A 15,073-nucleotide genomic window follows, 5' to 3' on the forward strand; every position below is an offset into this window, starting at 1 on the left:
CCAAGCCAACAGGCTTTGGGCGAGAGCTTAAAACGCATCAGTTGTTCACTATCTGAACGCCTGAATCACTACTTTGGCTAGGGTTAACCATACTCATCATATAGGCCAGGCTACACATATTCCTATACAGCATACATAGGCCTACAAGTTGTTGACATTTAAATGAAATGTTCCCGATTTCGCGGAGACTACATTCACGGTGAATGCTGCATACATCGGCTCAATCTGAAATTCCCTTTATAATAATAATATATAATATATGCCATTTAGCGGACGCTTTTATCCAAAGCGACTTACAGTCATGTGTGCATACATTCTACGTATTACATTTCTATAGCCTGTCTCAGCTGTGATTCTTTCACAATTTTCTGTTTAATCAATTCTTGTTCCTCTATTGTTCTTTCATTTAAAGCGCAACTACGTTTTCGTATATAACGTTGGATTGTTTTAAATAATGTATGTAACAAATAGGCTAACAACTGACATTGTTACAGAAACCAGAGGAGTTGTGAACTACAAATATGGTGCCATATTTTGTAGTTTTTTCTCCTAACCCTTGCTCGGTTGATCTTCTTTATCAATATCTTCACCAATATCATTCCAATCGACGTGTAATATGACATGTACCTCCATTAATACCTAAATAAAGCTGTATTACATCAGCACATGCCATTTCAATGTGCACTTTTTAAAATGTGTTTTTCTGTTATTAAGATTCAAGCTTGAAATGTGGGGCTGACATTATTTAATAGGTGTCCCTTAGTGAACCTTCATGTTCAGCTACGTTATGATATGTCAATCTATTCATGATTTACAAATCATTAAAGTGTGGTTAACATTGACCTTTAGGGGGCACCACTGAGCCCCCCCCCCCATGTGCACCAGGGTTATGGGGTAGGAGGAAAAAAAATCAGAATCATCCCAAATACGTATTCGTGCCAAACACCAAGTATAAGCTACAAAAGACAAGAAATTCTATCTTTGCATACATGACCAGATCTGGCATGATAAACACATGGGTTTTAGGACGTCAAAAGCTGAATAATAGGTCAAACAAGTATGTAAATGTATATATTAAACTGAAATTATATCGACATTAGAGCCTCAAAAAATACAAAAAAATATATAATGTGTTGCCATTAAACCCCCTATAGCCTATGCCGGGACATTATCAAATGAAATCGTATTTGTCACATGCGCTAAATACAAAAGCTGTAGACCTTACAGTGAAATGTGTACATACAAGCCCTTAACCAAAAATACAGTTAGAAGGAAACTACCAAAAATAAATAATTCAAGAGTAGCAGTAAAATAACAATAGCGGCCCTATGTCTATTTAGGATATTGCTTGACAATGATGCACTGAATTCATTATCATGCAGATGGCAGTGCCATGATGTGTTTTAACTTTTGATGAAGTTTGCCAAGGACAAGTAGGGCTCAAGCAGATGGACACATGTTATCCATCCACATATATTTCCTCTATGCTGCAGCACCACATGATGCAAGCAGCCTACCACCACACGTGTTAGAACATAGCCTATATTAAAACCATGCAAATAAGTGTATGTTGACATATAGACGTAGGTCAATGTCAAGTAGTAGCCTATAGAGCCTAAGCAGATAGATGCACCTGTCGCATCCTTAAGCCTATAATAAACTCCATCATAAAGATGTGCTTAATACCGCATAGGCCGATTAGGCTATTAAGTAGGCGATTTGAAGGAATGTCGGCCATGTAACAACATCGACTGTGGTTCTCTGTTACGAATCGATCAAACATATTGGCCTTAAGTAGACTACAATTTCTACAAGTAGGATAATATAGTGGAAAGTGGACTACTAGTGGTTTATTCGGTTGAGCAGCTGTATGTTTTGGATGTTAGGCATATGATTTTTCTTTATCATCCTTTTTTGACGTTACTTACTTACTGTATATTTCTCTGACATCTTGTCTGTCTGTCATACAAATTCATCAGGAGAAAGTAGACCCACAGGAGGCTCCCGGCTGTCACCTAGGCGTAAATGATGCAACATTCAGCCCCTCCAAAACTCCCTAATTAATCTGACACACCCCTCACGCAGGTCCACTGATGTTGGGATCACTATTTCAATTTGCCTACAGATTCAATAGAATTTGTATTTCAAAATGCAATATTCTCATACATTTTGATAATTTTTTTCTCATTTTTCTCAAGAGATATTCACTAAGAGACTATAAGTTGTTCAGACCAATGTTTTTCTCTAACATGTTAACATAGTGCCATGTGACTATAGCCTTTAGCCTACCACTATAGCCTACTGTAAAATCATATCCTTCTTTAGGCTAAATACTAGTTTTCTGTGTATTCAATAGGACAAATGGAAAGAGTACCTACTGTATGTCCTACCATTCAAAATTGTGGTGTTGTGTACCTACAATGCACTGCTTAAATGTACGGTGGGGCAAAAACGCATTTAGTCAGCCACCAATTGTGTAAGTTCTTAAAGAAGGTCTGTGAGAGCCAGAAATCTTGCTTGTTTGTAGGTGACCAAATACTTATTTTCCACCATAATTTGCAAATAAATTCATTAAAAATCCTACAATGTGATTTTCTGGATTTTTCCTCTCATTTTGTCTGTCATAGTTGAAGTGTACCTATGATTAAAATTACAGGCCTCTCATCTTTTTAAGTGGGAGAACTTGCACAATTGGTGGCTGACTAAATACGTTTTTGCCCCACTGTATGTCATGTATACATTTAATTGGAAATTGAACAAAAAGAAGACAGAATGAGAAAAAATAATTTCGAATTTGAAGTCCCCTGCCTTTGCCAGTAAGTCCTCCAGCTGTTTCTTTCCATAAGATGACGGTCGCTTGATGGATAACTCATGCCCCAGATATCGAATTACGGTCCTCTCCTCAAAAGAGCAATAAGGGAACCAACCTTTTCCACCACATTCATCTAACAGGGAAGACACAGAGAGCTTGGCGTGGATAACATACACTACCATTCAAAAGTTTGGGGCAGGGTAGCCTAGTGGTTAGAGAGTTGGACTAGTTACCGAAAGGTTGCAAGTTCAAATCCCCGAGCTGACAAGGAACAAATCTGTCGTTCTGCCCCTGAACAGGCAGTTAACCCACTGTTCCTAGGCCGTCATTGAAAATAAGAATTTGTTCTTAACTGACTTGCCTAGTTAAATAAAGGTAAATAATAAAATATTAGAAATGTCCTTGTTTTTGAAAAAGCACATTTTTTGTAGATTAAATTAACATCAAATTGATCAGAAATACATTGTTAATGTTGTAAATGACTATTGTAGCTGGAAACGACGGATTTTTAATGGAGTATCTACACACAGGCGTACAGAGGCCGATTATCAGAAACCATCACTCCTGTGTTCCAATGGCATGTTGTGTTAGCAAATGCAAGTTCATCATTTTAAAAGGCTAATTGATTCATTACAAAATCCTTTTGCAATTATGTTAGCACAGCTGAAAACTGTTGTTCTAATTAAAGAAGCAATAAAACTGTCTTTCTTTAGACTAGTTGAGTATCTGGAGCTTCTGTGGGTTCGATTACAGGCTCAAAATGGCCAGAAACAAATAACTTTCTTCTGAAACTCGTCAGTCTATTGTTGTTCTGAGAAATGAAAGCTATTCTATGTGAGAAATTGCCAAGAAACTGAAGACGCTGTGTACTACTCCCTTCACGGTACAGTGCAAACTGTCTCTAACCAGAATAGAATGAGGAGTGGGAGGCCATGGTGCACAACTGAGCAAGAGGACAAGTGCATTAAAGTGTCTAGTTTGAGAAACAGACGCCTCACAAGTTCTCAACTGGCAGCTTCTTTAAATAGTACCTACAAAACACCAGTCTCAACATCAACAGTGAAGAGGCAACTCTGGGATGCTGGCCTTCTAGGCAGAGTTCCTATGTCCAGTGTCTGTGTTCTTTTGCCCATCTTAATCTTTTATTTTTATTGGCCAGTCTGAGATATGGCTTTTTCTTTGCAACTCTGCCTAGAAGGCCAGTTGAGGACTTGTGAGGCGTCTAGTTTGAGAAACAGACACTCCAATGTACTTGTCCTCTTGCTCAGTTGTGCACCGTGGTCATCAACTTTTCTTGCCCTAACGTCTTCAGTCATCTGTCCTTTATCCCTTGACTCCCTGAGCTCCTCAGCAATCTTCTGGAATTTCCTCCTCTTCCATCTCAACTAAACTCCCCCACCTGCCACTGAGGGTTGTAGGGTCACCTGAGATGACAATATTGTATACTGATGTCAACTATAACAGAGGATATTGTTGTGGTGAAAGTGTTGTGCGCTATTGGCTTACTTGACCAATACAGGATCACCTTCAAACTGCTAATGCTCACCTACAAAGCACCCAATGAACTGGCGCCATCATACGTTACTGACCTTCTGCACCCCTACATTCCGACCTGCTCACTGCACTCCTCTAACAATGGCCTCATAATTCCTTGCACCAGGCTCCGCACCATAGGAGACGTTGCATTTAGCAGTGTAGTCCCTCAAAATAGCACACAAAATGTACAAAAACTGTCACAAATCTCCGGTTTATTGTACCGATGCGGTAGTACAAGACAATGGGCGCTCTTGCTCCAGCGCCACGGGATACAGTTCTACCGTGACAGAGCTAAGGCGAGCATACCATGTTCTTTCACTATTTAAATCAGATATTCAACTGATTAACAGGCCAGATACAGTAGGTTATAAACACACAATAACACACGTGACCCATGATATATCAATATTATAAAGTTATTATACGTGTGTCCACACATTATATTATCGAATAATATACGCCATTATTAAGCAGACACTTTTAAGCGACTTAGTCATGCAACTTAGGCATGTGTAGCTTAACCTCTTTCTAAATATGTTGAAAACAAATTGCTTGATGTAATGAAGAGCACAAGTGTAATAAAACAATTCACTTTTAAATGGTTCTCTAATGAAACATCACGGAATACCCAAGTCGAATGTTTGATTGGTGTGACATGCGTCACCTAATTGTGATTGTGCCTACATGAGTCTCGTTATTGGTGGGTGGGGTTCTCCCTATACATTTCTAGTGTTTCCCAGTGGCCAGAGGATCCCCCTTAAATTGTAAAGGTTGGAGTGCCTTCAGAGGACAAGAGAAGTGAAGCTTTGTGATTCGTTGGCCAGGCAATTCAGGTGTGAGTGCCGGGCTGGATAAAAAAGCTTTCTTACTGTTCACTTGGAAACTAATTAAGAAACATGGCATCACTTTGTACTTACTGCTATGTAACTGCTATGTAATTACAGTCAAGCAGTACTGGTTGTTAGATAACAAAACAACTCTAGTCAACATGTTTCAGAACAATGTTGATACTGCATTTATTATTGTGTACTAGTTATATAGGTTTGAGGGCAGCTTGATGTTGCGTGACTAGATACACTGTCATTACCACTTACTGTAGGCATCCCATCTCACAACTGCTGAATTATTATGGATTGACAAGTGATTTGTAGTGAGCCACATAGTTTTAAGTAATAGATTTCTGAATACATTTCACTTGTGATTCAAACCATGGACCTCATGCCTGTAAATCACTAATTAATGTGCAAAAATCTTCCTCAACCATGCATGCTTATTGTCAGAAGAATCCATATTCCTCGTACCCCTGGGCAAGATCATGCAACATCAAAGTTCACTTACACTGCTATGCTGATGACACCCAGCTCTACCTCTCCACCAAACCCACCATTCCCCTGCCTTCACAACATCCAGAGCTGGATGAGCATGAACCTTTTCAAACTCAACAGCAACAAACAGAGGTCGTGCTCATCAGCGCCAAATCCACTCTTTCAAAGCATCACCAAAGATGGTTTCCTGGTCCCTCTCTAAACAAGTCAAAAGCCTTGGTGTCTTCCTGAATAGTTCCCTCTGTCCACATAAAACCCAGCAACGAAACCATCATCCATGCCTTCGTTACTTCCTGACTGTAACGGATTTCCTCCTCTTCGTCTGAGGAGGAGTAAGGATCGGACCAAAACGCAGCGTGGTAAGTGTCCATATTGATTTATTCAAAAACACAACTGAACACTGGAACAAAATAATAAACATTAATCAACGAAACCAAAACAGTTATGTAAGGTGACAACACACACCAGACAGAAGATAAACACCCACAAAACCCAGGTGGAAAAAAGGCAACCTAAGTATGATTCTCAATCAGAGACAACTAACGACACCTGCCTCTGATTGAGAACCATACTAGGCCGAACACAAAAACCAACATAGAAAAACAAACAGACTGCCCACCCCAACACACGCCCTGACCATACAAAAACAAAGACAAAACAAAGGAACTAAGGTCAGAACGTGACACCGACTAGACTACTGTAACACTCTCCTCACCAGATCCCCACCAAACTCATCAATAGACTCCAACTGGTTCTGAACTGCTGACAGAATTCACACCAGCACCAGATCAACTGAACACATCAAACCAATCCTGGCTCCCTGTGGTATTCTGTATTAACTTTAAAATCCTCCTTCTCACCTACAAAGCTCTCCACAACCTACTTCTCTGATCTTCTCCGAGTCTATGCCCCCTCCCGCTCCATCCACTCCTCCTCTGCTGGTCTCCTTGTCTCCCCCCATTCCACCATGGGTGCCCGGGCCTTTAGCTCCTATTCCAAACTCTACCACCTTAAACCAAACCCTTACCCTAAACTGGGTAGCCTATCACCTTAAACCAAACCCTTGCCCTAAACCAGGTAACCCACCACTTTAAACCAAATCCTTACCCTAAACTGGGTAACCTACCACCTTAAATCAAACCCTTGCCCTAAATCGGGTTTGTATCCTCTTGCAAACCCCTCCCTCCTCTTTTTATCTGTCCTATTTTGTCTGGTCCTTTGATTTTAGATTGTTTCTATTTTATATTGCACTGTTGATTGACACACTTCATTTTATGACTTTATGTACCACATTTTATTTGATGTAGGCCTACTTTTAATGTAAGATGTCTTTGAGTGTCCTGAAAGGCGTCCGCCAAATTAAAATGAATTAATACCATTGTTTAAATAAAACTCTTACTTAAAACCCCCTTTAAAAACATCCAGCAGGAAACAGTCTTATTTGAAATGAGGAATATATCATATTTTTCTGACTAAAATAGGACAACTGTGGAAAGACACATTATGGAATTGAGAAGTGAAAGTGATAGAGCAATTCTCAACATTTCACATCAGAATGTAGGACAAGATTTTTATGTTGGAATAAACATTAATCCGAGAATACATACCTTTCCCCTTCAGCTGCTCTGCGCAAAACAAGTTATAAGCAGACACTGCACTTATAACCAGCAGCTTTGCGGCGCCAGGTTTTGCAGGAGGTATTAAGTGAACACCCATAGTTACAAATCCAGTTCTGTAATGTCAAAGGAAAGCATTGTCATTAGATGTAAGTCAACTAAAAACATTCAAGCCTAACACTGTATAACTTCTATGTTGATAAAATTCTGTTTACAGTACAGTAATTAAACATGATTTTACACTGTTGCCTGATCTTCCCTAATCAGCAGTGTTTTAGGTAGTGGATTGCCCCCCCCCCCCCCCAATATTCTAATAATACAGGGGGTTAGGAAAGAAAAAAACTTGGCCTGGGGTCAGTCAGTAATTTTGTGTGCTATGGTGGAATGTGCATGCACCAAACCAATGCTTTTAAATGCAGTGGGTGAAATGAAAGTGTGAACACTTCTGGATGCAGGGTATTTCTTTCCCCACTCTCCCCAAAATCAATTTATCCCCCCAATCCCCTCTTGCCACTAACCCCTCAAAATCCACCAACCTTATAGTCACGTCTCTAATTCCACCTCCCTTCGTCTCACGCCCCACCTCTTCCCTCCATTTCATACCTTAACTAAAGACACAGGTAGTCCTGAAGCTGCAGCAGCCTCCATCACCAGGGCTAAGGACCTCCTTTTAATACCCTGTTCATGATAATACACAAGGATGCCCCTGATGTGTCTTCCTACAACAACAAAGATATGAACTATTAAATTGTACCATGGGTATAAGTGTTTCCTAGTCTTTGAATAAGAGCCTTCAGGCCATTTGGTCTAACTGACAGGGGATTAGCATTTGCCAGCAAGACCAACAGCCCTTGGTCAGGGTAGTTGGAACCAGTCTTTTCATTGTACTTCACTCACATAGATAGCCTACTGCAGGTTACAATATGAAGTTAATGAAAAGCACTAAAGCTGCAATTAAGTTTCTTCCATGTCTCTGTGTTGGTTAAAAATAATATATATATATACTGTATTTGACAGGGCTGGAGAAATGTTACCACTCTCAAATTCTTAGACAGAGCAATGGAAGCTAGGACTGACCATCCATGATATTGCTTGATGCTATACAGTGTTTTCATTTATTTTGTTTACAAACATTGGAGTAAAATAATCTTAGAATGGGGGTATGACAGTTGAACTAAGCTCATAAGGCATTAGTTATATTCTTCAAGAATCAATGGGTACATAGAATTCATTTATAAGTCCAAAGATGTATGTAGAAACTGCTGATTTCCCAATTAAAAGGCTAATGACAAGTAGCTAGCTAATCTGATTATATATTTCACCCGTCAGTGTTTTACTTATTATTTTGAGACAAACATTGAAAGGAATTATTGAACACACCCGAGTGATGGGAGAAGTCATCAGAGTGGGCACAGACTAGAGTGGAACAGAGAAATTACATCTAACGTTAGCTAGTTAATCTTTAAAAAAACATTTGTTTTATAGCTAGCTGCCGTAACTAACATTATTTTGTCAATACTTGCTAATTTAGCTAGCTCAGAGACTACACAACTATTATAATCAGGGTCTAAACAGCTCACCAATTCATAATTCAAGCATGATTTTATAAGAATCATGCTAAATCTAAATATGAAAACCCAGGAAGTTGACACAAAATAAATCCCGGGAAATGTTTTGGCTTCTATGGTGAACATGCGCACGCGGTCTCAGTTAAAATCACCATTGAAAGGGTCCCGTACAATGTGTGGTTGGTTCTGAATTACTATTCAAAAGGTAACGCGTATCATACATGTGGCGTGCCACATTCATCACGTGAATGGTATGATATTTCCCTCCTTTTAATGGAGGGATTGTAGTCTAATCCTGTGTCGAGACTGCTTTTCACTTCCTCACCACCGATAGCAGATATAATGGATGCAGCTCGCGTCGTGCAATTACTCGGTACTCTCTTGGCTGGGCCTGCGCGAGCAGAGTGGGGAGAGGGAGGGAGCGAATAGCGGCGGCAGCAAGCCTCCAGCCCCGTAATCGAGAAAGAAACGCGAATTGACGCAAGAACGAAGTGCTGTAATTTGCTTAGTTGGTGGGCTACATCGGCTAAACTAAGTCCACCAGAGGTTCAGGCGACAGAAGGGGCCGTTTGTGGTGGCAACCTAAGACATTTGGGAACTCCGTAGGAGCAAAACAACAACAGCACAATACAGGATTGCACACACAGGCAGTGACAATAAAACAATACTTACCGACAAGTAGACTGGTGGCTGCCAAGGGAGCAGGCAGGACTAGGGGGGAAAAAGGAATTAAATACGTCATCTGCCTCTCCCTTCAGGTATTTAAACGTTATTTTCAAAACCGCAATTCTAGTAGAACTTTAAACTCATGAAAACTCGTGTCTTCATAGCTAGCTACTGTAGCTAACTAGCTTTGGCTAGAGTTTAGCTTACGAGTTTGCGTTATTAGCTAACCACTAGCTAGCGCTAGCTGGCTACCGTTAATGTGTTGTTTTCCAATAAACTTTTGGTGCTGTTTTTACCAACCCAAGCAGTGAGGGGGTGCTGCAAGACTAGAGGGGAAGGGCAGGTTCCCTTCTCTACTTATTCCCCTCTACGTATTTTCCGAAAATGATGGCTGCGGAGGTCAGTAGCGACGATACGGGCTCTGTCTCGGCAGGGAAAGGGGTGGCGGGCGGTGGAGGCCCAGAGACGGCCCATTTTCCGTTTTATCCCAACCCGACCAGAGTGCGGGTCACTGATTTGGGCCAGGGAGCTGCAACAAACCTCCGCCACCCGTTGAACACCTCCCCAGACTCCCCCCCTGATATAAGTATGATTTACCCCGTGTCTGGAGGAGATACTGCCGGACCTGCCTTGTCAGCTACAGGGAGTGGCGGACATGCAATTATTATAGGAACAAGTTCAGGGACCATTGGCAGTGTGTGCTACTCCCCCACCTCGGAGGGACCCGGCATCCGGATGTCACCCACCTCGGTGGGTCCCGACGGGTCAAGTGTCTTCCCCCCTCTGCCTCCACCTCCCCCACCGCCCCCAGGCTACGGGGGACTCGGAACTGTGGATGAAAGCGACATGCAGGATGGACCTGAATACGAGGAAGAGGAGGTGGTCTTCCCCCTCTCAGCGCCGCCCACGAACCAGTAAGTATTTGTTTTATATACACTCAAATTGTTCTGTGTATTGTTCATTGACACTTAGTTTGAAAACCAAAATAGTATGTTTAAACGACCCGGGTATATTTCCTTCCTGCTGCGGCCATCACCAGTGCTCAAGTTTCTATTATACTTGTTGCAGCTGATGTCGCTAATGGCAGCAAGTCAAATTAAGGAGGCAGATGTCAGGGTGTTCCATTAACCTAGGTTGTTGTTAATCACAAATCTAGCTTAGTAATGAATAATGTATATACCTGAGAATAATTACCAATAATCTCTCAATGTAGAGAAATATTTGCATACTTATTTTCCCAACTAAACCAGTTCGTTCACTTGCTTACAATTATGAATGCAATATGATTCCCGGAATAATTGTAATGCATTTCTTTCAAGGCCACACTAAAGTTAATTGGCCAGCCTGTGGCAGGTGTAGCAGATGTGAAACCTATCTAGCACCTGTCAAAAATATTTTTGCTTCATCATTCTGAGCACCGATTAGGATCTTCTTTTAATCCACAGAATCATGTGGTCATCTTTTAAAAACATGTTTTTTATTGACTATGGTTTTCTAATTGGTGTTCTCATGAAATAATTAATCTCACATGTCCCCCTCCTGAATAAGGCTAGCCCATGCCTAGCCAAAAACTCCACAATGATTTCATCCAGAGTTGGGCTCAGACTACACACAAAATTATATTTGGATCGACAATAACATTTTAGGACAATAGTTTACACCTAAAGAAAACAGATCATTTAATGTAAAAAGTATTAATACAGATCTACTTTTTAAAATTATGTTATTGAAACACAAACAATTGAGAAATAATAATTTTAAATGATTGTCCGATTGATAAAATGTATTCATGTTTCAACTCAATTAGAACCAGTACCTCCCAAATGAATGTTGTCAGTTTAGCACTTTGAGTTGTTTGTCCTAACTACTAAATGAAAAATTCCCTTTACATTCAAAAGTTTTATTTCCAAATAACTGGTATAGTGAAGGGAGCTTTGTACACCCATCTGCTTATTTCTCTTCTCTGAGCTTCTCTGCCAACTCCTAAACCAGCAGTAAACAGTGTAGTGCAGGGAACAAACCAACAGGCCAGTTTAACTACAGTGACAGTTACATAAACTTTCAACTTTTTACATGTGTTTGTTTATTTAACTTAGTTAAAAAAGATATACATTTTTGACAGAAGGAAATTTGATTAGTTAATTTCTACATGAATTAATCTGCTGCACATCAAGTTCCACTGAGTTAAAGGGATAATCCACAGCCAGACATAAGTCATTAATTTTTTTTTTTTACGCCTAGGTTCAATCCCTATGATTTCACTTTTAAGTGGTCCATTTGTGAAATCAGGAAATTGTGTAGGAACGCGTCATAGCTACATGGTTCTCGTCACTGGAGATAGGGGGATAACACACTATCACATTTCATAACGCTTTTAAAACAATTACCTGCACTACAGATCGCCAAATCATCCAATAGAGGGTATGGGCATACTTGTCTAAAAACCTCCATCGGTCTATATCATCTTGACAAAGTATATATTTCGCTTAGATGTGCTCAATCTAAACGGCTTCTCCTTCAAGTACCATATCGCACAGCACCCTGTGGGTAACCTGGGGAAGGGCCATTGTTGCATTAGCTGTGTATTCTGCACTGGGCAGAGGCGAACTGCAGTTAAACTCTTGTGAAATAGACGCCTAAATGGATAGTCCAGTTTGTTATGCGATTTTACAGCTCGCTAGCTAGCTACTTCACATGCTGATATTGACTTTGGTATTATTGTGTGTAACTACGTTTTGTAGCTAGCTAGCCACCCAGCCCAGAGAGAGCATTGCATTTTGTAGTTGAGCTGCAACATATTTCTGCAATGATTTTCACATGTTGCTACCAACTTTATATAAAGACAAAATGAACAATTTCTTCATAAATAATTATTTTCACATATTAGTGTTATTTAAGACTCTTTACCACTGTTAATCATAGGAATTAGTGGTTTCTGGTGGATTATCCCCTTAAGTAAATTCTACCACAGACAGTATAATTCCGCCATGAAACATACATTGATCGTGTAAAGGTACAAAATATGATGGCGTAGGAGTCCTTTTTTTAAAATGTAGAGTTTAAAATAAAATAAAAAGACTCTTTGTGTCAATATGCAGTCGATACTTCAAATGTAAATTATTTAAACTGTACATATGTTTGTTCTCTGTTGCGTGTCTGTTTGCTGAAATCCACATTTCTTAGATAAAACATTAATCAATTAAAACCACTGACTATTTCCTTCTTGCAGTTGAATTGGCATATTCACACTGAGTTTCTATCTTAGAGCAACAGCAATAAGAACAGTCGGTGGTTGTAATTTCATTAAGATTTTATTACATTTCAGCAAACAAAAAAGCACGCTACAACAGAGGACAAACATAGGTAGGCCTACATGGTAAATGTTTAAGAAATGTATGTTTAAGTCCAAGGTAATTTCAAAAACGCTAGTCTGCACTTCAACTCCATGGAGAAATCATCATGGAGTTGAGGTATTTGGCTGCCTATGCCCTCCGACTGTAGGTTTCTGTGTCAGTGTGCTGCAGTAGGACTATCCATTGTGGGAGATGGAACTTATTGGGTTTCCCTACACAATCATATAGGCCTATGTATATTTTCTTTGTAGTGTGTGTGTGCTTGTGGCACTCGCGTTTGTCACAGTCTCATTAGAGAAGTGCTGAGCTTTATCATTTCTGGCCTCACGCTGTGAGATATGGAAGTGACTGGGGCTGAAGTGTGGAATCAGCTCTTATTTTAGGAGCTACATATCTCCCTGTCAGATTGCAGAGGAAGGGGGAAGGCCCGCTTTTTAGCTCCCATTCGTCTCTACATTTGTGATGAACAACGCTTTGGAAGCAGCCCAACTGGAAATCCACTGCTTACAAGCAGTGAAAATAAATGTTTAGCCCAACGCCAGTCGTTTCACCACAATTTCCTTTATATCCCTTTCTGTAGGGGCGCCAATGACACAATGTCACGTGTAATGAATGGGACATTTTTTTTTAACCCTTGTTTTTTTTCTCACAATGAGAGAAGTCAGAATTGTTTTTTAAATGTATTTTTTAATCAACTATAGGGACATTTCACACAACTGGAATCTGCTGCAACACAAGTCTTCTTTATCTGGTCTGTGGGTTGAGTTGTGGTGACCTGGCCACTGTAAACTAGCATGTTCAGGGTTAGTGCCTGGTGTGACATGCTGTGCCAAAGGTTACAAATTACCCTACCGTACGTACACAGTCTTGTCAGACAAAACAAAGTGCGTTGCAATTCAACATCAAGACTCCGAGAAACTATTTTGCATTAAGCATTATGGCTTCTTTGGCTGATTTCATATTTATTGTTGTCAATGTAGCATAGCACTACAGATCTGCTACAGTCAGCAATTTTCCATCATCACTTATCGTTGACACATAGTTGAGGCCCTAACACATTTTAGCTCATGCCTTAAAAGTCTCAAACAGTTATTCTGATAAAATATTAAATGCTACTTGACCAAATGTATGTATAAACCTGCTCGTCGGACATCTCATTCCAAAATCATGGGCATTAATACGGAGTTGGTCTCCCCCTTTGCTGCTATAACAGCCTCCTGGAAAGCTTTCCACTAGATGTTGGAACATTGCTGCGGGGACTTGCTTCCATTCAGCCACGAGCATAAGTGAGGTCTGGTACTGATGTTGGGCGATGAGGCCTGGCTCTGTCAGCGTTCCAATTCATCCCAAAGGTGTTCAATGGGGTTGAGGTCAGAGCTCTGTGCAGGCCAGTGAAGTTCTTCCATACCAATATCAACAAACCATTTCTCTATGGAACTCGCTTTATGTAGAGGGGCATTGTCATGCTCAAACAGGAAAGGGTGTTCCCCAAACCGTTGCCACAAAATTGGAAGCACAGAATTGTCTAGAAAGTCATTGTTTGCTGTAGCGTTAAGATTTCCCTTTACTGGAACTAAGGGGCCTAGCCCAAATCAAGAAACAGCCCAGACCATTATTCCTCCTCCACCAAACTTTACAGTTGGTACTATGCTTTCGGGCAGGTAGCGTTCTCCTGGCATCCATATTTGTCCATCGGACTAACACATGGTGAAGAGTGATCAATCACTCCACGGAATACATTTCCACTGCTCTAGAGTCTAGTTACGGTGAGGTTTACACCACTCCAGCCGACGCTTGAGATTTTGCATGGTGATCTTAGGCTTGTGTGCGTCTGCTCGGCCATGGAAACCCTTTCATTAAGCTCCCGACTAAGTCCTTGTGCTGATGTTGCTTCCAGAGGTAGTTTGGGACTCGGTAGTGAGTGTTGCAACCGAGGACAGACAATTTTTACGAGCAACCTTCAACAGCATTGTCCCGTTCTGTGAGCTTACCGCTATTTGTCATTATAGGGTGTTATGAGGGGGACTATTTAATCAATTTTAGAATACGGCTGTAACGTAACAAAATATGGAAAAAGTCACTGTATAGTATACCCCCCCCCCCCCAAATGTAAGAGTGTTTTTTTTCTCATGTTAAACTACCAGGAAGTCCGAAAAGACAGACTTTAGTGGGTGGTGAAGCTAGTAGGCTGAGTGGA

The 15,073-nt window shown here is 40.6% G+C and overlaps 1 protein-coding gene and 1 long non-coding RNA gene across 5 annotated transcripts in view; one reads left to right on the plus strand and one right to left on the minus strand.

The window, feature by feature from the left end:
- The window catches only part of LOC124036012, a 29,294-nt gene extending 18,679 nt beyond the window's left edge, over window positions 1-10,615 (minus strand). Inside the window, exons 1-5 of one of the 3 annotated variants that reach the window (XR_006838837.1) lie at window positions 9,824-10,615; window positions 9,530-9,568; window positions 8,670-8,705; window positions 7,893-8,008; window positions 7,281-7,405 (exon numbers count right to left, since the gene is read on the minus strand). This is a non-coding gene — a long non-coding RNA (uncharacterized LOC124036012). Of the gene's footprint in view, window positions 1-7,280; window positions 7,406-7,892; window positions 8,009-8,669; window positions 8,706-9,529 lie in introns of all 3 variants that reach the window. The other 2 variants (XR_006838835.1, XR_006838836.1) reach the window with 2 other exon arrangements.
- rasa1a (RAS p21 protein activator (GTPase activating protein) 1a) overlaps window positions 8,991-15,073 on the plus strand; it is a 56,101-nt gene continuing 50,018 nt past the window's right edge. For both annotated transcript variants that reach the window (XM_046350041.1, XM_046350042.1), the window contains exon 1: window positions 8,991-10,437. In XM_046350041.1, coding sequence (XP_046205997.1) covers window positions 9,908-10,437 — 530 coding nt within the window. In that variant the 5' untranslated portion in view covers window positions 8,991-9,907. The remainder of the gene's footprint in view (window positions 10,438-15,073) is intronic.

Source organism: Oncorhynchus gorbuscha, linkage group LG05 (assembly GCF_021184085.1).
Source record: "Oncorhynchus gorbuscha isolate QuinsamMale2020 ecotype Even-year linkage group LG05, OgorEven_v1.0, whole genome shotgun sequence".
In the NCBI taxonomy this organism is placed as follows: Eukaryota; Metazoa; Chordata; class Actinopteri; order Salmoniformes; family Salmonidae; genus Oncorhynchus; species Oncorhynchus gorbuscha.